Source organism: Tinamus guttatus, unplaced genomic scaffold (assembly GCF_059628265.1).
Source record: "Tinamus guttatus ecotype Peru unplaced genomic scaffold, ASM5962826v1 Tinamus_guttatus_pri_ptg000244l, whole genome shotgun sequence".
Classification (NCBI taxonomy): Eukaryota; Metazoa; Chordata; class Aves; order Tinamiformes; family Tinamidae; genus Tinamus; species Tinamus guttatus.
The window spans coordinates 367,145-391,836 of NW_028288778.1; the positions used below are offsets into that span (position 1 = coordinate 367,145).

General features: G+C 53.0%; 1 protein-coding gene across 1 annotated transcript in view; it reads right to left on the reverse strand.

The window, feature by feature from the left end:
- Positions 1-617: 617 nt before the first annotated feature.
- Positions 618-24,692, reverse strand: part of ZFHX3 (zinc finger homeobox 3) — a 124,691-nt gene continuing 100,616 nt past the window's right edge. The window contains exons 8-10 of the mRNA XM_088526206.1: positions 16,951-17,053; positions 10,313-15,757; positions 618-3,648 (exon numbers count right to left, since the gene is read on the reverse strand). Coding sequence (XP_088382332.1) covers positions 2,096-3,648; positions 10,313-15,757; positions 16,951-17,053 — 7,101 coding nt within the window. The 3' untranslated portion in view covers positions 618-2,095. The remainder of the gene's footprint in view (positions 3,649-10,312; positions 15,758-16,950; positions 17,054-24,692) is intronic.

Consider the following 24,692-nt stretch of genomic DNA (forward strand, 5'->3'; position numbering starts at 1 on the left):
TCCGGCCTCCTGCAGAGTCGACGAGCGGCTTCGGCACTGGGGAAAGAAGCCAGGGGTGAGCAGTGAACCGCGTTCACGCCTCCGACGTTCCCTTTCGAGACATGAGGAGGATGAGGATGGCGGGGAGCAAGAGCGTCGCGCCGGGGGCACAGAGGGGACGGGGAGGAGGTTGTTTCTGTTGACTTTTGGCTACGGGAGTGAAACGCCAGTGTCTGCGCGGCTCCAAACCTACGTGTTTAGCAGCACAAAGTTTCCTGGCGCAGTCCGGGGCGCTGGGGACGCTGCCCCACCGGCCGCGCTCGGGCTGCTCCTGCCCTCCCGTCGCTGCGCCGGGGCCGCGGGCGCCGCACGGCCTCGCGCAGGGACGAGCCCAAGGAGCGCCGCGCTGCCGCGCTCGCTCAGTTGTCTCTCTGCTTGCACAAGAAGCACAGATAACAACCTGGGTACTTTTTTTATTCTTTTCTTTATTTAAACTTAGACTTGTTTGTTTAAATCAGAAACAAATTCTCAAGTAAAAAGAATCCTTTTTGCTCATTCTGCACCAGTGGTGAAAGGGTATGTCTTTGGATTTTATTTAAAGCATGAATTTTCTTTAGAGAAAAAAATGTAACAAAAACTTCTTGTCTTTTTTTTTTTCTTTACGAAGGAACAGAGTGCAGCCTAATTACACAAACAGAAACAAATGCTCATAGTTTCGGAACAGAGTCTTTGAAGCATTTACAAAATGAGGAAAGAAGAGGAAAAAAAAAAAAAGGAAAAACAGAAAATAAGAGAGAGATAAGTGCACAAGGGTAACAGACATAGGTAAATCGTATGTATACGCCTTAAAAAGTTTCAAACCCCCAACAAAAAATATTCTGCAAGGGATCCTACTGACCCCCCAAAACCCTTTGAACGTCTTTCTTTAGTTTTTATAAAATAATTATGCAACCACCCTCTAAGAAATGAAGGTAGCAACCATAAGTGGAAGATTACAGGATGGGGAAAAATGGGGAATAAAGGTACAAAGGGGAGAAAAGCTTAGGCGAGTCAATGGATTGCAATCTATCTGGCTAGGAATGAACAAGACAACATCAAATGAGAAGCCGTCAGCTGGACCATACAAAAGCTAAATGTACACAAAAGGGTTTTTTTCTTTTAAATCTACCATACTGCTTCAGTTCATTTCCAATGCAACAATCTACTCAACACCAAAAATGGTCATATCTATCATAAATACAGAAAGTCAGTTGTTTTAAAACTTATTTTTTTAAGCTCCGAGTCCTCAACACTCTTTGTGTTTTTTTTTTCTGAAAAGTGGGAGTGCTTAACTTTTCCCCTTGAAATTGGCTTCAGCAGAAAAGCTACCCTTAAAATCCCCGAAAAGCTAAAGCAGTTCACATTGTTTTTCTCTTGAATACTTTCTGCCCATTTTAAATTAAAAAAAAAAAAAAAAGAAAAAAAAAAAAAGAAAAAGAAAAAAAACTTTTCTGGAACAAAAAACAGAACAAAACAAGAAAATCCCAAAACAAACAAAGGAAATTATATATATATATATATATATATATATATATAAAACAATGATTCTGAAAACAGAACAAAGTGTGAGCGATTGACCTGAGAATAAAAAGACATTACATTTCTTTTTTTTCTTTTAGCAAGCCATTGGTATCTGAATGCTAAGATAGCAAGGAATTTAAACGGTGGCAAGGTGGGCTGCTTTCCCATACAGTGCGTGCCGGCCTCTGCTGTGCTATCGACGCGGGCGCTCCCGGGGGCAATGTACAAGGGGCTCAAGCTGCGGAGACGGGGGGAGGCAGCGCGGGCTCCGTCTCCCACACCAACAGTACCTTCAAAAGGACGAATGTAACAGTTTTTTGTTTTTTTTTTTAACTTTATTTTATTAAAAGAAAAAAAAATGTAAAACCCACCGGCATCGTTATATGGGAAAACAACCCACGCTTTTTCTTTTTTTTTCTTTTTCCTTTTTTTTTTTGGTTAGAAGCTTTGGAATTGCAGTTAGTCTATTTTTTTTTTGAAATTGGTTTGTTATTAATTTTTTATTTATTATTATTATTATTATTTAAACGCGTTTCTCACTGTTCATCTTCAAAGCTTACAATCTGAAGGTGTCCGTTCCTACGCTCGCGAGACCACTGTCCTTGGGGCAGCCGGGCTCCGGGGGCCCCTGCGCCGGGCTCGCCGGCCCGTCTGACTTTTGGCTAGCATCCGTGTCAGACTCCTCCGAATAGTCGTCTGTTGGCATCGAGGGCTGAACCCCTGAGGTGCTGCATGAACTTGAGGTAACCGTTGAGGATGAGGAGAGAGGAGGGAAGGGCGGCTGGGCCGGCGCGGCGCGGGCGGCCGCCGCGGGCCAGGGCTTCCGGGGGGCGGCCGGGGGCGGCGGGGGGCTGTCGTTTGAGTGAGCGGCAGACTGCGAGGTAGATGCGGTGCTGGGGTCGGGGGGGCAGGCAGAGTGAGGTAATAGACTGGGGTGCTCTTTGGCGTTTCTTGCTGCTCGGGTGATTGTTCGGTGTTTGTGCGGGGCCGACTCGAGATGCTGACGCAGGGCTTCGTCCCCGCACACCGTGCTCTCGCACGCCGCGCACCGGTACGAGCCGCCGCCCTGGCCGCCGCCGGTGGGCACGTGAAGCACCATCTCCTGCAGGTTCACCGCGGGCTGGCCCAAGAAGCAGAGGGACTTCAGGTGGTGGCTGGCCGCCTCCGGGTCGCCGAAGCCCGCCTGGCACTTGCGGCACACCAGCTTGTACTGCACCTTTGGGACGATGAAGGGGTCGCACAGGGAGTCCGCGCCCTTGCTCTCTGCTTCGGGCTCCTCGGGGGGTTTGGGCAGGAGGGGGGACACCTCGCGGGGCGCGTTCTTCTGCTCCTCTTGCTTGGGGGGTTCTTTGGCAGGGTCTTTGTCTGGGGGGACGGTCCCCGCGGGGGCCGGGGTTTGGCTTCCTTTGGGCGGTGGCGGCGGCGCCTTGGGCTGCGACGGCGGCGGCGGCGGCGGGGCCGGCGGCCGCTGCTGCTGCAAGGCCTCCTGCAGGCTCTGCTGGTATTGCTGGTACTGCTGCAGCAGGGAGCCGGGCGACAGCCCCAGCAGCGCCTGCGACAGCGCGGGGCCATAGGGGAAGAGCCCCTCCATGCCGTACATGGGCTGCAGGTACCCGCTCTGCAGGGCACCGGGGATCTGGGGCGCGTAGTAGGGGGAGAAGCCGGGCACAAAGTAGGGCAGGAACTGGCTGGTGAGCAGGGCGGCGGGGTCCGAGGTGAGGGCGGCCTGCAGCGCCTGCAGCTGCGCGGGCTCCACCGCGTACTCCACGGCGGGCGGCGGGGCCGCCAGCGCCGCCGCCTCCCCCTTCTCCTTCTTGGGCCCCGGCGGCGGCTCCCCCTTCCCCTTGGGCAAGGCCTTCTCCTTCTCCTTCGTCTTCTCGCCGTCCTTGTCCTTGCGCGGCGGCGGCGGCTGCTGCGGTGGCGGCTGCGGCGGCGGCTGCGGGGCCGAGGCCGGTGGCGGCGGTGGGGCCGCGGCGGCGGCTTGTGCTGGGGTGGGTGAGCTCAGCGAGGCCGAGGGCTGCTTATTTGGTAATCCAGAGGTGGGGAGGCCGGGCGAAGGGACGCTCGTGCCGGGCAGGCCCATCAGGTTGGGTTTGGGAGAAGTTAAAGCTGGAAGAGGGAGGAGAAAGAGGTGAGGATCGAGCCGCGAGCGCGTGCCGCTGCCGGCCCCGTCGCCACGTCCCGTGTGACACCCGCTGGCTGCTCCCGGGCTGAGAGTGTTTGCAGCACCCCCAAAACACTGAGAGCAGCAGGAGTGTGAATTGGGAGGCAGGGCTGGCAAGGAGGGCACAGAACTCTCCTGCTCTCTCTCCCAGTCATCGGTTCCAACCCCCAAGCCAAGCAAATCTGCCCTGGCCGGCCGCTTCCACCCGTCAGGCATCCTGCTCCCTATTCGGCAGCCAAATCCCACCGCTGCCTGGCTGAGACACTGGCAAGGGCCATTCTGCTCAGATCTATCCTGGGGACAGCGCGGAGGCCCCCAGCTCCGCACGCTGGCGAGGACAGAGCAGCGTCTCCACAACCTGCCCTGGCACCGGCTGGGAGCTCCTGGGCCCAGGGGCAGCTGTGGGGACAGCCCCGGTAAGGGCAGCCAGACCCTGCGCTCCGCCGTGCACGTACAGAGGGACAAGATGTTTGCTTTGCCCAGCCACGGTCTGGAAAAGTGAGTGAAAGGGCAGGAGAGGGGAGGGCCGGAGGGAGAATCGTGACTCCGGCGTGTCCGGCACACCTTGACCTCAGCCATCGGTCCAGACCCGGCGCCTCAGGTGAGAGCCCCCGAAAACTGCGACGGCAGGAAAATCCGCGCGTGCTGGAAGCCACAAGACGCCAGCGTTCCCTCTGCCAGGCGCTAAGCACCATCGCAGGGAGCCAGCGCGCTCCCTCGTGCTCGTCGCCTCCAGCGCCCGCAGCCTGGTGCTCAGACACGCGCCAGGGACCGGACGGCCCAAGTCTCCTCAGCACCGTGGGGATCTCCTCGGAGACCTCCCGAATCCGCACGGGCCCTGCCGCGTGCAGGCGCTGCTGCTGCGGATACCGGCAGGACATGGCTGCACGCTCTGCCCCTGTCTCCTGCGGGCAGGCTCCTGCCACGCCGACCCGCACGCACACACGGACACTCAGAAATGCCCGTCTGAAGAAGAAAAGCAGTTAACTCTGGAGAGGGATTTGTAAAGAAAACGCCAGCCACTTGGCTGCTCTGGGCCAAGCACCTTTAATGACCATGCTTATATTCTGTAAGGAGGGAGGATTAGACTAGCCCCAAAACTCTGCCAGAAAAGAAAACAAGGAAGTTTGTTCAAGAAGGGAGAGGCGAAGCATTCCCACAGCAATTCACCCTCATCAGCGCTAACACTCTTGAGCTGCGGCTGGCTCATCTCAAAGGGCAAAGTCATTTTCTTTCCCTACTTTGGTTCTGGCCAAATGGATGCTCTTTCACCTGCTTCTATTCATGTTCCTCCTCCATGTGCCAGAGCTAACTGCCCTCACCTCTACCTGCAGGGCACACCAGGTCCAGGATGCCTTTTTTTTTTTCGGAGGAGGCAGATGAAGGAGGGATACAAGGGAGGCTGACGCAACAGGAACGCAGGCACCAGGTGAGCAGGGTGGTAGGCAGCGCACATTTGGTGAGAGAATAATGTGGATCTTAGGAGGGTTCATGGGGAGCCTGGGGTAAACGCCATCGATGCACCTAGTTTTCTTGAGCAGCTGGAAGGAAACTTTCTTAGACATGATCTCCTGCACCATGGTTTATTATTCCAGTTTTGGAATATGGACTGAACTGGGCATGTTCTTCTCAAAAGATGGCTCTTTCTCTTTCTGAGATGTAGCTCATCCATTAACTGTGGGTGAGCACAAGATGTGCAAATCCAGTTTGCAATGATCAAAACAAGTTGGAAATTGCTGTACCTTGGCTTAATTCCCTGATTGTATTTTTCCACCAGACTGAAAGAGACAAAAGAAGGTCCAAGCTGGAGAACACCCCATGAGAAGAGACCTACTGGGGAAACTGGACCAAGTCCGTGTTCATATCCACACTTCTCACCTTCCCACAAGAGCAATTGCTGATAAGGATGAAGTTGTACTGTTACTGCTGGAAATACAGCTGCATAGCTGAAAGGCAGTAGGAAAACAAGTCTTAGTGTAAAGGTGGCCTCAAACAAAGCCATAAGCCTTTGTTTTTTTCCCTTTAAGTCTTTCCGAACTGCATAGGCTGGCCTAGCAGAGAACATAAAAGACAGCAGAGGGTATAAGATCTAGTTCATGTACTAAGAAGCAAAGAATAGTCCTTCTGTTTCCTCAAAGAATCTGAAAATTCACAGTTACTGTTTCACTGTCTGCTTCAACATTCCCACATGACTAGCAGCTGCTGCCATGGACAGGACCTGTTGCTACATCCACGCTAAATGGTTGTGCCTTTGGCCGAAGGGCTCCAAGAAGGAAAGCGCTGTGCCAAGTGGAGTGTCAGATCTTGTTAAATTCCCACAGATTAGGAAGCTCACGTCACAGCGACTAAAGACGACCAAACAAGCTAAGTCGAAGTTATTTTGCCCTTACTGGGCAGCTGTTCGTGGATCCACAACCTTGGGTGCAGACTCTCCCTTCCAACCTGAGAGGTTTTGGGCACTCAACTTCCACGCGATTTCCAAGTTTTTGTGGTTTTCGGGTTTCCCCTACATAGTATTTTGGGTGGAATTAAAAGCATTGTACCAAATTCTCACAAAGCACATGGATTAATGGTGGAATGCAAGCAGGCTAATCTTCCCAGCAGCAGAAATGGCCAGCAACAACACAGTCCCCTGGGTATCGATTTCTACTCTCATAGCTGATAGCAACTGGGGCAAGAGGAGCAGGGCTCAAAGAGCTTGAAGCATTAGTCATGTCCCCCGCAGCTGGCACACACGCACTCCTAAAAAGGAACACTTCGTTCAGGAAGTCTCGTGGTGCCATTAGAGGAAAATAAAAATAAAACAAAGCTCTAATTTTCTCACAGGCACAGCCCCGTGCGCTCGGTGATCCCACAGCCTTGGAATTTGCTGCAGGATCCACCCCCTACCGCAAAACCACTTGACAAAAACTAACCTTTCATTAGCAAAGCTCCAGTCCTCCCAGCTGCAATGACAACTGTGCAAAGGTGAACTGAGCATGAACAGTCACAGAGCAGGACAGAGCAATTGGTGCACGGTAACTTTTATTTGAGGTTTTACCTCTTACACGATACAGCCGGGAGGGCAAAGGGGGAGAGACGGTGCTTTTGGTAATGGCGCAGGGCAAAGTGGCAGCTGAAGGTGTTTTCCAAGAGGAAACACATCAGCAGGGACACAGCTGTGCACAGCGCCGGTGCTGACTGCTGGCAGGGAAGTCCAGCTGCCATGGGGCTCCTTTACCCTGTGAAGACAGCAAGAAAAAGGGATCTGAAAAGAGCTAGGAACTGCAGCCAGTTTGGTCTGAGCTGCAGCTGCCCCACGTATCTCAGGGAGGGTCCTGCCAGCAGAGTCGCTCTTGAGAAGCGGGGGGCCCACGACCACCTCACTGCTGCTGTGAGCAGGCAGTGCCCTGCACTCCCCCCGGCCACACGCAGCAGGACCTGGGCAGAGAAGTGCTAAGCTGGGCACTGAAGGAGGGGATGCAAGATTTCAATTCTGTGCAAAGATGTATCTGTCGTGTTCCTCCGGCTTCTGGCTACCAAGCCACGCTGCTGCCTGCAGCTGCATCAGATGAGCCCATTGCTTAACCCTGTCCCGTAAGGTTACCTGGCCAGCTAGGAACTCCTGCTCCCCAGAACACAGCACAGGAACAAGTGTCCCGGGCATCATGTTCTGAGCAGTAGCTGGCAGTGAAGGGGCGCACAGGGGTCTCCAGAGCTTGCCTGCAGCATCTCCCATGCAAAGAGCTCGTTCCTCTACTGCAGGGTCCAGCACTCATCCCCTGCCTCCGAAAGGCAGCATCCAGCACCGGCCTCCCAAGCACCGGGGAGGAGGCAAAATCCATACGGCTCCACAGAGTACAGACAGCCAAGGGAAACCGGCAGGAGGGCTGCGAGGAGGGAGGCCGAGAGCCCCGGAGACGCAGAGCCCTCCCGGAGCCTGCGGCCGCTCCCGATGCTGCATGGAGACAGCAGTGATTTGTGAAGGTATGAAGTGAGCCTCCACGCAGCAGCCTCATGGATTTCAGATAAGGGCACGTTATGGATAGATGCCATTGAAGCTCATGTCCCCCAGCTGAACAGTCCCTGAGAGGTTCAAGCGCAGGAGCGGGGGCTAATTCATAACATCCTTGGATGCACAGTCTTATCTACCTCAGCAGGCTCTGAGCCGAGATGGCCTGACCTTTGCAGCTTTATCTAAAGGCCACAAATAGTCTGCTTGACTTTCTAAATAGCTTAGTCCTCTTTACGTTGCCACTGATTGCTTTTAACATTCATAGTATGTAGCCCCATCTCCTCAGGACACATACGGGTCGTTGGAGAAAAACCCAAAAAAATGTATAGATCACAAGTGCAAAAAAGTAATTCTAGATCTTGTTATAAATTTGAGGCATTAAGTAAAAAGCGCAGAGGCAATCTCTGATAGGCTGACAATATAATTTGCCAAAGAGATGCTCTTGGCCTGTCTCTGGCCACTGAAATGAGATCTTCTGTAAGAATAAGAATAGCATGAAAAGGGGCTGGCACATAAAGGTTCCCTGCAGGCACGTAGCTAAGATGAGATTCAAGGAGCAGGAATGGGCAGCATCCCTAAATAGAGAAATATCTCCTAAGACCTGTCTGAAAAATGGCTAATTACAATGAACTACTACTACAGTCAGGAAAGGCTTTAGTTTTTTTAGAGGAAAAAAGGCTTGCAGAGGCTCAGCTTTGGCAGCTTCCAAAAGAATCTGCTCTGATCCCTTATGCTCTTCAGCAGGGCATTCTCACATAAGCATCAGCAACCTTGCCCTGGAAAGGCCTTCTCCTCCTCTGCTTGCTCCAAGAGACAGAATCCAGTTTGGCCGGGCTGAAACCCACCAAATACACCGAGACTCAACTGTTTTCCATCTATAGCAGCACACATTGCAGAGACGAGCACTGATGGAGAGCAAGGCGGACAGAGCCACCTCCCTCACAGCCAGTGAAGGAGGCCTGTTTTGAGACACGGGTCGCTGGAGTCCTGTTTGGGGAACCACAGCACAATGTCACGGCAGTGACGCTGCCGCCAACCCGCTCTGCACAGAGCGGCTGAGCTGTTGAGGTGCCACCAACCGCTGGTGGCGGCTGGTGCCCGTCTGAAGCAGACTGCGATTTTGCTCTCCTGACTCTAAGGCTCGCCCCTGAGATGACAGATAAAGGCGGCTGCTTTCTAAACACGACACACGTGTCACCTGGCAGCATCTGCACTGCGTTTTCAATCTGCTGGCAAAGGGACTCGAGAGGCAGCCTGCTGTCTGCAAGCATCAGGAAGACTGAACGCAGACTGATATCGCTCTGATTTCTGATGAAGAAGCCAGGAAGACTCTCAGATCCTATCTAGACTTCACGTTGTAAATTTTAACTCATCACCACCTAATTAGTTCAGTACAATGAACGAAAGTTACCATTTCAGGACACTTTCTAACAGCGTTAGACCCGCATCCCTGCAGCACAGCAAAGCAGGCGCGCGCTGGGCTAGCGCTCCCGGGCGCTGGGCTACCAGAGGCATCCGACCCGAGACCGATTCAGCCGGCTGCCTACACAGGACACTCGGAATCAGTTCTAGGAATATCTCTGCAAACGTGGAGAGGCCCTGGTGAAAGTCAACTGGAATAGGCATCTGGACCATCAGAAGGAAACAGAAAAGTCTGCCAACGAAAGTAAGTTTCCTAGAGAACATGAACTGCTCTTTCACAAGTTGCAATCCAGCCAGACACTCTGGGATACTGCAGATGTACCGGGGTGAAGTAAGGTCCTTGGATCAAGTTTTCTAGGTCACTGCCAGACTACTGAGCAGTACCTTGCACTGCCAGTGTTTGCTATGCACCAAATCCCTTCTGCCTCTCTACCAGGTACACAGGAAAGGAGCATCCTGAAAAAAAATCATGTCTTATCTCTGAGATTAGGCTACCCAAAGGACTATACCAAATTTTACTTTTCTTAAGTACCATTAGAAAAATCTTGCTAAAATATAAAAAACACTTGCCCCATGACTATGCTGTTGTTGGTCAAGAAGGCTTTTTCAGACACGAATGACAGCCATAACTAAAAAAGCAATTCATGGTTGTATGGCCAGACATAGAACTTGTCATAAAGGACTTTACATAGAGATTTTCTAGGTGTCAGTCACCACTGCTGTAAGACACTTCATACTTTTCCCTAGAAACAGTTCAGAATTCTTGAAAACTTGGGATGGCATTACATAAAACTGAATTTAATATCAAAAGGAAAGCTACAATGAACAACGCATTCAGCACATTTGTCCTTTTCATGTTCTGTTTGATAAATCCTCTATTTACCATTTCCTTGAAGGTGCTTCAGACTTTTTTTTTCAGTCTGTTCTGAGGACACGGAAACATGCAGCATGCCGGGATCTTGCTCTGCTTCAGATTTTAATACAAAAACCTGAATCCAGGAATTAAAGAATACTTATTGCTTATATCTTTTAATATAACTTCAAAATACCTATTGCTTACACCTTGTCAAGTAAACATGCTCACTAGAGGGCTGGGTAGCCTATTACCAGACATTCCCAAGGGAACACACACTCGTGCTAACGGTGCCCAATGTTACGCTGTCTTTGAGCAGTGCGGTAACATTCAGACCCACCTGTGTTGGATGGAGTAAATCCTGGTAAGGAGGGGCTGTTGAGGCCTGGGAGCAAGACTGGAGGGATGCCCTGTAGTGCTGGGTAAGCAGCAGGAAGGTTAAGAGCTTGCAGAGGGGTATTATCAAACATGCCCTGCTGTTGAGCTGCCAGACCAAGAACCTCATTGGCTTTTTTGATCCGGTCCAACTCCTGCTGAGCCATCAACTGACGTACAGTAGCTGGGTCAAAATACTCCTTTTCCTTATCCAACTGGCTTCCAATGGTTTCTTTAACTTTGGAGATATGCTGTTGAGAGAAGATATGGTCACGTACAGACAGCCGAGCGCTGTACTTGATGCCACACAAAGTGCACTCTGTTTTGGGTCCCTCATAACTTGTTTGGTTTATACCAAAATGCTTGGCCATGCTGAGTTTAGACTTCTTCTCCTTTGCCCTAGCATTCTGGAACCAGACCTGAACAACTCTCTTTGGCAGTCCAATGTCATTGCCCAGGACCTCACACTCCAGCATGGTAGGTGTCCTGTAGTCATTAAAGCATGACTTAAGAACTTTCAGCTGGAGATTAGTCATCTGAGTGCGAAAGCGTTTCTGTCCGGGCCGATCCCCGCTCTCTCCAGACTTGCTGGCTGAGCCACTCGCACCAGGGCTGGGTGAGCAGGGGTCTGCAAGGCTGGATGTTTCACTATAGTCCACAGTACCTTCATTGTCGTACTCTTTGCTGTAAAAGCTGGGGGCTGGGCTGACTAGGCCAGAAGACAGCCGATCTTCATACTCAGACATTGCAATCATGGCAGCCTTTGTTAAACCTTCGCTGGGTCCTGATGCTGATTTGGTTTCGGTTGCAATCCCTGTTGCACTGTCATTGTCTGCATTCCCTTCATCTCCTGTTGTAGTGTCTGTGATTGCAGTGTTGACAGAAGAGCAGTCATCGTTGTCCAGCTTCGTTTGGTCAAAGCTCAGGTTGACTGAGGACATGGAGGGACTCTCGAAGTCTTCTATCCCTTCTACCTTAATGGAGGACGGACTCAGCAGCGTTCGAGGTGACAGTTCCATGCTCTTGTTCACTGGGGAGAGAGGAACACTCTGACCATCGCTGCTACTTGGTGGCATGTGGGAAAAGCTTGCTCCATCAAAGATGTCGCCCTTCATTTGGAGTCCCCCATCACAGTCTAAGAGCATAGCAGACAAAGTCAAGTTGTATCCAGCTCGCTTGGCCTCATGCCAGTGACGGGATCGGATATGAGCTTCGAGAGCCGTCTTTGCTTTAAAGAGAGCTCGGCAGAACGGACACCGTCGGTGGGCCTGGGCAGGCCCTACGGCTCTGAACTGCCCCTTCCTTTCCCGTGCGCGAGTGTTCTGAAACCAAACTTGCACCACACGTTTCTTCAAGCCCACTTCATGTGCAATGTGATCCAACATTTTCCGTGTTGGGTTGGAATCAAGCAAGTATTTCTGATAAAGAATTTCCAGCTGCTCCGGGGTAATCGTTGTCCTTAGACGTTTATCCCTCTGTGGTTCTTCTCCTCCAGTCCCGCTGTCATTTTCTCCTGGGCTTGCACTGGCCTTTTCCTCCAGCTTTCTCTTCAGCGTGTTCATTGTGGATGTTGGCGTTGAGGGTGAAGTGGCTGAGCTAGCTGGAATCTGTGGTAATGTTCCAGAGAGCAGCTGGCTCGCGAGTAGTGGGTTACTGGGATCAAAAAGCATGAAAGGCATATCCAGAGTTCTGTCCAGGAATGGGGGGGGGATAAACTGGTTTTGTGCACTCAAAAAGTGAAGCTGCTGATGCTCCTGCCAATGCTCAAAGGAAGGAAATGCCAGTTTACACTGGTCACACTGGTAGGGGATTAGCTGAGGAGGTAGGTTTGCCAACTGTTGAGGGGTGGAGGTGTGAATGGGTTTGAGGGAGAGATGTGAGATCTGAGATGGGCTTGGGCTTGACTGTGACAAGGAACACTGAGGGGGTTGTGGAGGGGGAGGTGGCTGCTGCAATGAAGAGGGGGAGGATAACTGTGAAATCTTTTGGTGTGCTGAACTTGTCTTTTGTTCTCCTTGGTCCTGTTGCTGCTGAGACTCTTGCTTTGGTTGCACTTGCTTCTCTTGAGTTTGGTTTTGCTGTGTACTTGGAGGTTCAGACTGCTTTGGTTTCTCATCTGTAGCTTCTACTTTAGAAGTATAGGTGGAGGAATCATCTGCCTCCGCCGTGAGCTGCAGAAAAGCTGAGGAGGCGGCATTAGCTGAGGACGTCGGTGTGCTGTAAGCCTGCGAGGGCATTGGCGTGCTGCAGGAGGAACTGGTTGGGGTCAAGAGCTCCATGGCATCCATTGAGTCTTCATTCTGGCTATCATCCTGTCCATCCTCATCCTCATCTTTGTAGCAGAGCTTTTTCTGGTGTTTAATAAGATCAAAAATGCGCTGAAAGACTAGACTGCACTTTTTGCATTGGTAGTTCAAGTTGCTTGTTCTAATGTATCTGTCATTTGTAAGTTCCCGCCGTTCCCCATCTTTGCCTTCTCCCTGATTCTCATAGTTTTTCCGAGCTTTTTGACGGGCATTCTGAAACCACACCACTATGACACGTGTTGGGAGGTTCAGCAAGTTAGAAAGCTGTTCAAACTCATCATCCTTTGGATAAGCATTGGCATCGAAAAAGTCCTGCAGGACTCTGAGTTGGTAGTCAGTAAAGCGTGTCCTGGAGGAGCGCTTGCTTCCCCAGTACTCCTGCTTTTGAGGTTCTGGAGAAGGAGGCCGCGAGTCTATCTTCAGTTCCTCCAGGCTGGTAATGGGAGGATTGCTGAAGTTGTATGGGGAATCCTTGTTGCGCTGGCGTTCTTTGAACAGGGTGTTTCTGAACCAGTGCTTGATCACTTTCTGGGGCAATCCAGACTTGTCCGCCATCTCTTTGATTTGTTCCTCACTCGGGGAGTTGTTAATATCGAAATACTGCCGAAGGACTCTGAGCTGGTCATCAGTGATGCGTGTGCGCGGCCTCTTGTTCTGCTGCTGCTGCAGGAGGCTGGGGTTGAGCTGGTGCTGGTACAGCTGGGCCAGGTCGGCAGGCAGAGGGTCCACGGGACCAAGCTGGGGTGGCAGCTGAGCGGGTAGCGTTTGCAGCGGCATGGTTTGCATCATAAGTGGTGAGAAGATGGGGAGCTCCATTGGCATGGAGAGCTGGGTGAGCGGCACAGACGGCTGCGCTGGTGCAATCGTAGGAGAGGTAATAGCAGGGGCAGAAGTGGGAATGGTAGGAGTCGAGGCTGGCTGAGGAGGTGCCGGGGGCAGCGGTGGTGGTGGAGGCGGAGGCGGCGGCGGGGGCTCGGGGGTCTGAGGCCTCAGTGGGTACAGTTTATCGTAATGTTCTCTGTACTGCTTGGCAAATCTCTCTAACTGCTTGAAGGGAAAGTAATGTTGATGAACGTGTTCTTGGTGACTCTTCAGAATGAGGATGTTTGAAAAGAACTTGCCACATGTATCGCATTCCAGCTTTTCCAAGTTCTCACCTTGCTCCGTCTTCCCATTTTTCTTCTGCACCTTCTGCTTGTTCTCATTATATTGAATGACGAGCTCAAAGCCAAAGTTTTCCAGCAAGGCTTTGGTGGCATTCCCTCTGGCATCAGACGCAATGCGTGGAGGAAGTAGAGAAGGCTCTGAATTATTGCCTGGTGCAAAGTCCTTCTTGTCCTTGGGCTTTAAGTTATCAGGCAGAGGCTCCTTGGATGCTGCAATATTGTCTCCCCTCTCTGTATTTTCCCTTTCCCTTGGAGTTTCTTTTTCTTTCTCCTTCACTACAGATTTATTTTTCTTCTCCGGGTGCTGGCTCTGTTGTATGAGGACAGAGTGAGGCTGTGACAAGGACAGCTGCCCTTGCTGCTGCTGTAAGAGCTGCGGATGGCTCTGCTGCGGGAGCTGCACTTGAGCCTTCAGGTCCTCCAGCAAAGCGGGCCCTGTACCCGTGAGCGTCAGCGCACCGCTGGTGACGGGCAAGCTCACCTCGGGGTTGAGCTGGAACTCGGCACTGGGGATGTAGAAAGGAAACAGAAGATGCTGCTGCTGCTGCAGCTGCAGAAGGGTCTCGGTGGTCATCGGGAAGTGCGGCAAAAGTGCTGGGTTGAACAGCTGAGACTGCAGGAGAGCAGCTTGTTGCTGCAGCTCCTGCTGCAGATGGGCCTGGACTTGGGCCTGGGCCTGGGCCAAGGTCTGAGCTTGCTGCTGCTGCTGCTGCTGCTGCTGCTGCTGCCTGGATGCAATCATGTCCGCCAGCTTCTTGCGGTTGACCTCTTTGGGCTCCGAAGGAGAGGAGATACTAGTGCTAACCGGGTTGCCCAAGGCAGGAATTCCCACACTGTCACTGGACACCTGGTTCAGTAGGCTGGGAATGGGAGTTGCGCCTGAATTACTGGTATTGGTGGTTGTAAAAGTATTACTGGTGCTAGTGCTCACTGGACTTGGGGTGGAGGAACCCAAGGACAGACTGCTGCTACTGCTGTTGCCAGCTCCATTACTGCTGCCACTGCCCCCAGCCGCCTCCAGTTTGGCCGCACGAGCCTTGGTTTGGTGCAGGACAGACCTCATGTGGATCTCCAAGGTCGAGCTCTGACTGTAGGCCACGCTGCAGGTGTTGCACTTAAAAGGTTTGTTGTCTGGGCTGCTCGTAGGCTCAGGCTGCCCAGTAGCAGACTCCTGGAGGGCTCTCTTCAATTTATGCAGATGGGAAACTGAATTGTAATGGACCAGGAGAATGTTCTTCTGCGTGAAAGACTCCTTGCAGACTGTGCATTTGTAAGGGCGAGATGGATCTAGGAATTTCTCCATGGTGAAGTTAGGGCCTTTCCTGAAGGGTAAGGCCCTCTTTGGTTCCGAGCCAGAGTCCTCTTGCACCGACCCAGAATCACTGCCTGTAGGGCTCTGCTTATCTTCCAGGTCACTCTCTTCCTCCTTATCTTCCTCAACTATTATGGTGTGGTCTTCAGCAAGGGAAGGATCGCCCATGGCAAGGAGGTCCCCATTGACCAAAAGACCACCATACAGCTGCTGAATGTCAGCTTCGCTCAGCTCCAGATGGCTGGTTTCCAGGTGCTTCTTCAAGGCCTGGAAGGTCCGGAAGCTGCGCTGGCAAAGGCAGCACATGGTGGCTGCTCGGATTACGTGGTACTGAGAATGGAGCTGCAGCTTCTCGATGGTTTTGAACGCCAGGCTGCACTGGTTGCAGCGGTATTTGTAGACGTGGCGATCAGACACTGGCAGTTGAGGCCGCTTTGCATGAACTTCATTGAAATGTGTCTGCAGGGCTGCTGAGCTTTTGAACATCTGGTTGCACCCCTTCTTCCAGCAAAGGAAGCCAGAATCCTCCCTGGCCAAGCTCTGATCAGCTGGAGGTGCTTTGGGATCTCCACTGTGCTCTGCACTTTCAGATGACAAGAGGCTCTTTCCTGAGTCCTCGGAGACCTCTGTGAAAACAAAAGCAGAGCAAACCCAGAGGCATGAAGAGCTGCTGAGTGTTCATCTCAAAGGGTTTAGACAATCCCCACCTCTGCCATCCCTTTAGATTGAAAAGAGGAAACAAACAGCCCTGATGGTGTTTCCGTTTGGAGCTCAGTGCAGATCCAGCCCTTTCTTCTCCCAGGCACAGGCAAGAGCACTTTCCCCTCACCCCTACTTTGGCTACGGCTGCCGTCTCGCAAACCTTTCCCTTCAGCGCCCCGAAACCCTCACCAGCACTCCAGGCCTGAGCGATGCCCGCGCTCGCTCATACGGCGATGCTATTTTCTCTGCAAGAGGCCAGGTATTTCCAACATTTCTCCTGTATCTTCTTTCATTTATTTTAATACCAGCCCATTACCCTTATCATGGTCCATTGCATAAACCTACACAATTTTCCTTCTTGCCCACTTTACACATCTGCAAACTATTCACACACACACACACACGTTCCCTTAGCTGCATATATCACATTCAATTCTTCTTTTAAAGTGAAGGCCACCCACCTACCCACCTATCTTCACTGTCTGTCTTTGATGCCCTGTCTCTTTTCCAATAAGAAGGTTCCTCAAACTGAAAGCAGTATTTGAGTCTTGGTCCTATCAAAGCTAAACCAACAGGAATGAAATCCAGGCCCTGCCGGTGGCAGCTCTAAGAGTGTTAGAGGAACGAGGGCAGAGGAGCCGGCAAGCGACCCCTGCCCTGCCGCGTTCCCAGGCTCTGCGGACACGGACCTGCCAGGGTGCACGGGGAAGGGGAGCAGGGGATCCCGGCGCGCCGCGCGGCGGGGAAGAGCCAGGCGCGCGTGTCCCCAGGCACGGACACCCCCGGCACGCGTGTCCCCCGTGCGCGTGTCCCCAGGCACGGACACCCAGAGCGCGCGTGTCCCCCGTGTGCGTGTCCCCAGCATGTGTGTCCCCAGGCACGGACACCCAGAGCGCGCGTGTCCCCCGTGTGCGTGTCCCCAGGCACGGATATCCCCAGCGCGCGCGTCCCCAGGCACGGACACCCCTGGCACACGTGTCCCCCGTGTGCGTGTCCCCAGGCATGGACACCCCTGGCATGTGTGTCCCCCGTGCGCGTGTCCCCCGTGCGCGTGTCCCCGTGCACGGCGGCGGCCTGTGACCCGAGCGGAGCGGCATCCCCGCTCGGTGACGCTCACCTGGCGGCTTCCCCGGCTCCTCGGCGTTGGAGGCCCCATCTTTGTCTGGAGCAGCTGCTGGGAGAAACATGCTGCTGGGCATCATCACCTCGGGGGTTGTCACCTGGGAAGGGAGGCAGCAACGGTGTGGGGAGCAGAAAAACACAGGGAAATGTTTTAAACATCTTCACTGGCAAAATTAGACACCAGTACTGCAAAGTCAGGCGTCACTTTTCATAGCTCACTGAAGACTCATGTTTATTAGACAAAGCTCACATCAGTCAAAAGTGTTTCTACAGTTACATTCTGGACATAATTAGCAGTGCACACTTGAAGAATAATCTTATTATTAATATTTTTTCTTTATGTAGAATTCAGACTTTGATCACTGACAATGTTTTGTCATGGGCTGTGAAACTTCTTGTGCAACCAATTAGGTAGATAAGTTGAAAGGCCCACCTTAAGCTGCTGAAAACATAATAAGGCCCCTAATTAAATCATACCTTGTAAAGTACACTGTAATCTTGAACTAGGGAGCACTGCAGCACTGTTTTCAAAGTGTATCGATGCGGGAAAAGGAGGGGCATGAGAAAGCAGAGCACAAATAGGGAGAGAGGTGACAAAGGAAAGGATGAATAAGGAAAGACTAAAAAGACAGCAAGCTATCCACAAAATGGAAAGGTTTTGGTAATCCTTTCCTTGCTCTCACTGGTAATGGTCCTTTTCCCTCTCTTCAGGTGTTTGCTCAGGACCTGCCTTATCATTACCAGGGCAGGACTTAAAGTTCAAGGTTTTTAATGAGTTGGAAGTTTTGTGTGGTTCAAAGAAAGAGTCAAATGCTTGAACTCACAGGACAAATCCCATTCCTCCGTGTGCATCCGGTCACACTGAGCTCACAAACTGCCCAGCCAGGAGTTTGTGCATGGGAGGCATCAGGAGCAGGACAAAAATACCCCTTCCAGCTCTCAGAGCCGGTACCAAACAGCGGCTCAGCAGCCCCTGCATGACGGTTCCGGAGCGGCGCCGGCAGCACCGTCCTGCTCCACCAAGGCACCGTCCTGCTCCACCAAGGCGCCATCCCGCCCCGCCAGGGCCCGCGGCCTTCGCAGCGGCCCTCGGTGCTTCTCCCACGGCGCCGGCGCGCTCGGCCCCTGCGGCCGCCGGGGCGGGAGATGCTCTCGGGAGCACCTTGCCTAGAAACACAGGTCTCCCCTGGCTTCCTGCTGCCGGACAGGGGAAGCCATGCGAACCCCGGGTTTGGAACCAACGAGGCTGTTACATTCATGGAGTACAGCTTGCATCCTGCGAGCCAGAAACCACAACGCTCTGACCCAGCCATGTGAAATATTAACAAATGTGTGGCTGAGCTGCAGCCAAAATACCCTAGACACGAAGCCTGCCTTGTCCCCGCAGAGGCAGACGGACCTTGCGTTCGCGGAGCATGTGGAGGGAGCTCAGCCCACGCGGAGCCTCCGGGAGGGAGGTGGACAGGCGCGGGGCCCCGCGGCGCGGGGAGCCGAGCGGTGCGAGGGCGCGGGGCGAGGGAGCGAGCGCGGGGCTCCGCACGCGCCGGCGGGAGAGGTGGCCGGCGCCGACGCACCGAGCGCGCCGAGTGCACCGAGTGCGCCAAGCGCACCGAGCGCACCGAGTGCACCGAGCGCACCGAGCGCGCTGCGCCCGCCGCTCTAACTGCGAGCACCAGGCGGCCGCGCGAGCGGGTCGGGAGACGCCAAAGGTCACTGCTTAATTCACAGGAACGGGGCGCGGAGGAGGGCGACGCGCGGGGAAGCAGCCGGGGGACGGCGAGGAAAGGAGCTGTCCCTCCCCGTTCCATCAGCAGGGAGAGTGCTTTCCTAGGATCTTTAGGAATTATGAAAAATAAATCATGAGAAATTAAAAAAACCCCAACAGAGTAGAAAAAGAATAAAATTATCTAACACCTCAGCTGCACATCATTATAGAAAACTGTGGGCTTTTTATACGCATTACAGTAAGGCAGCCATCCCCACTACCAGACTCAGTACGACGGATCAGTAATTGTTTTCATACACTTTAATTAGAAAAACTCAGATGGCTATGAATAATAATGGAAAAGAGAGACTTTTGCACTTGAAAGGTTGAAGTCAATCAAGTGTGAATGACGGCAAAAAAGAAAAAAAAAAAGACACCAATTCATCAGGCCTCTGTTGTCTCGCCGCGTCTTTAATCATAATTCCTGATTGGGATTCAAGAAGGCAGTAAGCAGCGGTTCTTTGTCTGCCTTCACCTTCCGTCAATTAACTCTCCCCGAAATATAATCATCAACCTCACATGCTCCTCTGCATCTTAATCTGGGTCTCCAAACCAATAAGTCCTGCCCTATATATGTTTAAGTAATTACCTTTATCTACCTGCATCTCCACAGCTAGGGTTCTCACCCTCCTCCTACGTCTCCCGCCACAAAAAGGGAAAAAAGGGCTCTGGTACATTAATTTGTTACAGCCACAAAATCCTGAAAGGCAGGAAGAAAAAAGCTCGAAGAGAAGTGCAGGAAGCTCAAAAATTGGAGCTATGGATGTAGGGCAACTGCTGGCAGTCCAGACAGACGTGCAAGGCTGCCGCTGGGAAACAAAACTTTGAGAATAGGGCACTGGCCCTGCTCCCTGCTGCAGTCATCCACCCGCACGGCTCACGTTCCTGCTAACGCTGCAGCCCTTTGCCAGGCCGTTCTGCAGGGTAGGACTGCATCCTCATCCTCTTCATCCTCAAGGATCCCCGCTGAGCAGGACCAAAGTAAGGAATAACGAAAATGGGCCACACACCCCAAATCACTTTCATTACACTGAATCCCGGATGCCCCACAGGGAACTTTCCTTTCCCGGTGAGCCTCGGGAGTGGGGCCTGATTCTTTGCATGTGCAGAAAATGTCCCACGTGCTGTGGCTGCTTTTACAGCCACACACGGAAAATAAAGAGCATCTGGGGGAAGGCAGCCCCACGATCACCCAACGGCCTGAACCGGGAGCGATGCTCCAGATCCAGAACTCCGCATTTCTGGTGTGTTTTCACAGCACAGCTGTTCTGGCCATAGAGGAATGCTCTTACCTCCAGCACAGGCCGTGCTGGTTCATGTGATCCCACGCGCTCTCCGCATCCCCTTCACCGGAGCAGGCAGCAGCAGGGATGCAATCCAGCACCCATCCTAAACCTGCTCAATAACTTTATCGCCTTCTTTTCATTTCCCTTTGGCACCAGCTCTTTCACGGTATCAACAAGCCAGTCAGTTTGAACCATTATATAAGAAAAGCCCTAAAAATGTAAGGAACCGTGTGATTTCCCCTGCCACGGGGGCTCCCTGCTCTGTTCCCCCAAACAACGCGACTGTGAAGGAACCAACAGTCTCCTTGAACTGGCTCACTCTCCTGCATCTTTCCATCTAAATGAAAACCTGGGATGATGTGGAGCTAATAGCTCAGTCTATCTGCTGTCTTCAACCCCAGGATTTTTGATACAAACTCATAGATAAGGTTCAACTCCTGGCACTGCAGCAAACACTCTGAGCTCTCTTCGCTCGGAAACCGTCACGACAGCGACGGAACCGACTCCATCCCCACCCCACGATTCCAGCCAAAGGACTTGGGAGGTACAAGAGCCAAGAAGGGAGAGGGATCAGCCAGAGGCTTTGGCAACCTCTCCCTCTTCCCACATCCAACATGTTTCACTTGTAGTTTGTGCTGAACATGGAAATGCTGGCTTTAGAATTTCACTTGATGATGAGCTGCAGAGACCTCAACCATGTACCGTGGATGGAAGCTACATCTGGCATTGCTGGGATAAGCACCTGTGCTTCCAAGTTCCCTCTATTTTGGACAAATTTCAGATCCTGTAATGCTGTATAAGATTTCTTTAAGATGAAGAGCTCTGCTTGTGTGCTTGGGCATCCCAAATCGATGGCCGCTGTATAAATAACGTGGCCCAGTGAAGTACTCACTCTCACAGAGAGCCCCGAGGAGCGAGGCCGCGTCTCCCGCTCCGCACCCCGGGATCCTCAGCGGAGCGGGCGCTCTGACAAGCGCTGTCAGCGCGAGGTTCCCCCGTCACCGGCTCCGCGCGCAGCCGGCGAGCTCGCGCGCGCCGCTGACAACCGCGGCGGGGACACGCGCGGCTCCGCTGCGCTCCTGCCGTGCTTGTGGGGAACCACGGAGCCCGTGACGAACCACGGAGCCCGTGACGAACCACGGAGCCCCTGCGGGCCTGGGGCTTAGAGCCGGGTGCCGCCCACGCCGCGGCCGTATTCCTGCATGTCCAAGAAGTTAATCCTTGGGTAGAGCGAGCAGTCTGCTCGCACCGAGCGGCCGAGCGCAGGGAGGGTCCACATGGTTCCTCTGGAAAGGGCCCAAGAATGCTGAAATCGTGTGGCTTAGAAAAGAAAATCTCTAGAAGAGGTCTGAGGAGGTACATTACCATCCCCATGTCCATGCGACCAGGGAAATACACATGCAATGCAAGGTTCCCGAACCAGACAAAGGAGGTAATTTCCATTACAAAGAGAGAGAGAGGGTGCTGGAGTGAAAAGCTTCATTAGACTCAGAGAAGCAAAGCGATGGCAGTATACCAAGGTCACTTCTAATTTAGACCATCTAATTGGCAAACATGGCTCCAAATGGCTATCATCTCACAGGGCTCAGAATTAATGAAGCCCGATTATTTTCATTACCTTCATCCGAGATGGAGAATGAGACACAGAGTGAGAGGGAAAGGGGGGAGGAAGAGGGGGCGAGACGGAGGGAGAGAGAAAAATTGAATGACAGCAGAAGGGAGTGAGCAATAAGAGAAGACAATAGAAAAGGGGAAAAAATGTAAAGATAGCGTGAGGGAGAAGCGCGGATGGCGGAGATAGGGGAGGATTGCTTTCAGAGACGGGAGAAGAGAGCAAGATGAAAAGGCGGCTGGAAAGACGCTGCAGACAGGGGACCCGGCAGGAGAATCGGAGCGGGGGAAGGCGCGGCAGGCGGCGGAGCTCCCGCCGGAGCCCATCAGCCTGGTCAAGGGGCGAACGGCACCTCACCCGGCTGGGAGCGCGGCCGCCGCGCCGGCACGGGCTGAGCGGAAGGCGGCGGGGGGACCCGCGTGGCGCGGGGAGCGCACGTGGCATCGTCCCGGGGTCCTAGCAAGCGCACGTGGCATCGCCCGGGGCACGGGGAGCGCACGTGGCATCGCCCGGGGCGCGGGGAGGCGCACGTGGCATCGCCTGGGGCGCGGGGAGGCGCACGTGGCATCGTCCCGGGGTCCTAGCAAGCGCACGTGGCATCGTCCCGGGGTGCGGGGAGGCGCACGTGGCATCGCCCGGGGCGCGCTCATCCAGCGGCCAGGGCAGGGAGGTCGCGGGAGAGCCCCGGCCGTGGAGCCTCTTGCCCAGCGCCCCAGCCGGGCTCCCAGCCGGGCTCCCAGCCGGGCTCTTGGCCGGGTTCACGGCCGGGTTCACGGCGGGGCGGCCGCCCCGGCCGCTGCCGCACGCACGGGGCAGGGCACGAAGCGCAGACAGGAGATGCGGAGCATCAGCGAGCAGCCGTTCCTATGGCAACAGACGTATTAGACACTGCAGGTTCCTGAAAGGCGTCTGATAAGGTATTATTAACTGGAGCCTCCTCCAAACGCCGAGTGCAAAGACACTGTGTCGAGAGGAACCCGGCTCCCATTTAGCGGGCTGCAATTCACTCGCGGTGGCACCAGGGCCTGAGTCACGCGTCAGAGCGAGACAGGAGCCCTAGCGGGAACAGGCCAAATGAGGGACGTCTGATGCTCCCACGTTCTGCACAGGCCGGGCTGATTTCTTAATGTATTTGTCATTTAATGCAAAAAAGAACAATCTTCTTGACCCACATGTTAATGTATTTGAACCAGAAGAGACAATCTTCCTCCCCAGACACGTCTCTGGGTATCAAAGGAAAATGCTACCCAGGGCTGATGGCAATGGCAGGATGAGAAGGGGAGGAGAGCAGGAGGGTGAGCTCCCTGGACGTGTTTGTGCTCAGCAGAGGCGCTGCCCGTCGCCGCGGCAGAACGAGCTCCTGTTGGAGACGCACAGACCTGGCCCAACTGTCCTCCACCCCAAGCAGCTGCTCTGCCACGTGTTCTGGGGCTGTTTGCGCTCCTTAATGCGTTGCTTCTATTAGTCCTCCCACATCTTGGAGGCTATACGTTCATTTCTGATAAAAGGGTGCCACAGCCACTTCTCCACTGCTTGTCTTGTAGAGAGCCCAATTCAGAAACCAGCCACCTGCTCAGCAGAATAACCGATACTGCAGGAAATCATCTGCAAAACGGGCTCAGCTTCTGCTTGGTGCTTTGCTAAGGTCCACATATTCTCCATCGATGTAGCCAGAAGCTAAGCAGGTGGGTTCGAGTTCTCGAGAAGGATCTGCACGCTTCACCCCGCCGCTTAGAATGCACGCGGCCCCAGCGGGCGAGATCCTTGAGCTGGGACGGCTCCTGGCCGAGACGCTTGTGGTGGGCGCAGACACGGTGCACTCAGAAGTGTTGGGCCCTGTCCACAGCGCTGCTCCTGCAATGGCCACGCGGATGTGACAGCCTGGGACAACAGTGGCCACCAGGAGCCTTCACTGCCCGGGTACGAAACTGGCACCCAGCAAAGCAGGAGGGACGTGAAGAGCGTACGGGGGTGGAGAGGGAAGCAGAGGATGTCAGGAAGGGAGAGCGAAAGAGAAGAACAAAGAGGGGCAGGAGACGCGGGGCAGCCCAGCCCGCGCCGGCTCACACAACAACGCGGCAGCCCGGAACACAAAACGCTGTATTATTCTCTCCTATTGTCGGAAATCAGAAAAGAAGGGAAAAACAAGCAGAAATGGGGTGCAAGATAAAAAAATCACAAAGGGAAAGAACTGACAGGAATCAAAATAAACACTTAATTCTATATACCTGGCGACACGTTCTTAAATGCAGACACAACCTTGCCTTGAAGACTATACCAAAGAAAATAATATTGTAGAAATCTGACAATACATCCCATTTGTGAATTTAGAAGGGTTTTTGAAAATGTGCCTTATTAATTCTACCTGTATCTTACACTGACACTAGCAAATGGCAAGACGCATTCATGTAAAACCTACAAAAAAGGAATGCATGAAAAAAAGCCCATGTTTTGAGACTGGAAATGTTATTTACTCAAACAAATGCCTCTGTGCTGAGGAAGGGATGCACCTTGATGAGTATTTTGCATGTAAGAGCGCAGAGGTACCACAGATGAGGTGGGGGACACTGCTCTATATACATGACAGTTGTAAAGAGAGTCTCAGTCAACAGCTCTGGGAGAAAAAGGGAGCCAAAACAGTGAAACACAGGTCTCAGATGAGAATCTGAGCACCTCTCTGTTAATTTACTACTACTCATCAAGCTCTCTAACTAATTCTTCCTGAAGTTAGCTGAATTTCATTTCCTCGGAGGCAGCGTTGGAGGACGAGTCACATTCTAGATGCTAAAGCAACGATGCGGGGCAGAACCAAAGGCTGATGCAAACAGATCTGTTCTGACCCACAGCCGCTGCCCTGCTCCTGAGCGGACTGCACGGCCGGGACACCCACAGAGCACGCGAGGCCGGTTGTGGTTGACAAACCGCGCCTCAAGGCGACTTTATTTAGAGAACTTTCAATCATCACTTTAATGTCCTAACTTCCTACTTCAGAGAATTTTACCTGTCTACTCTTAGAATCCAGTTTAAGATCAGACATTTCAAAATATTTTGAAAATAGCACTTGAAACAGTTGC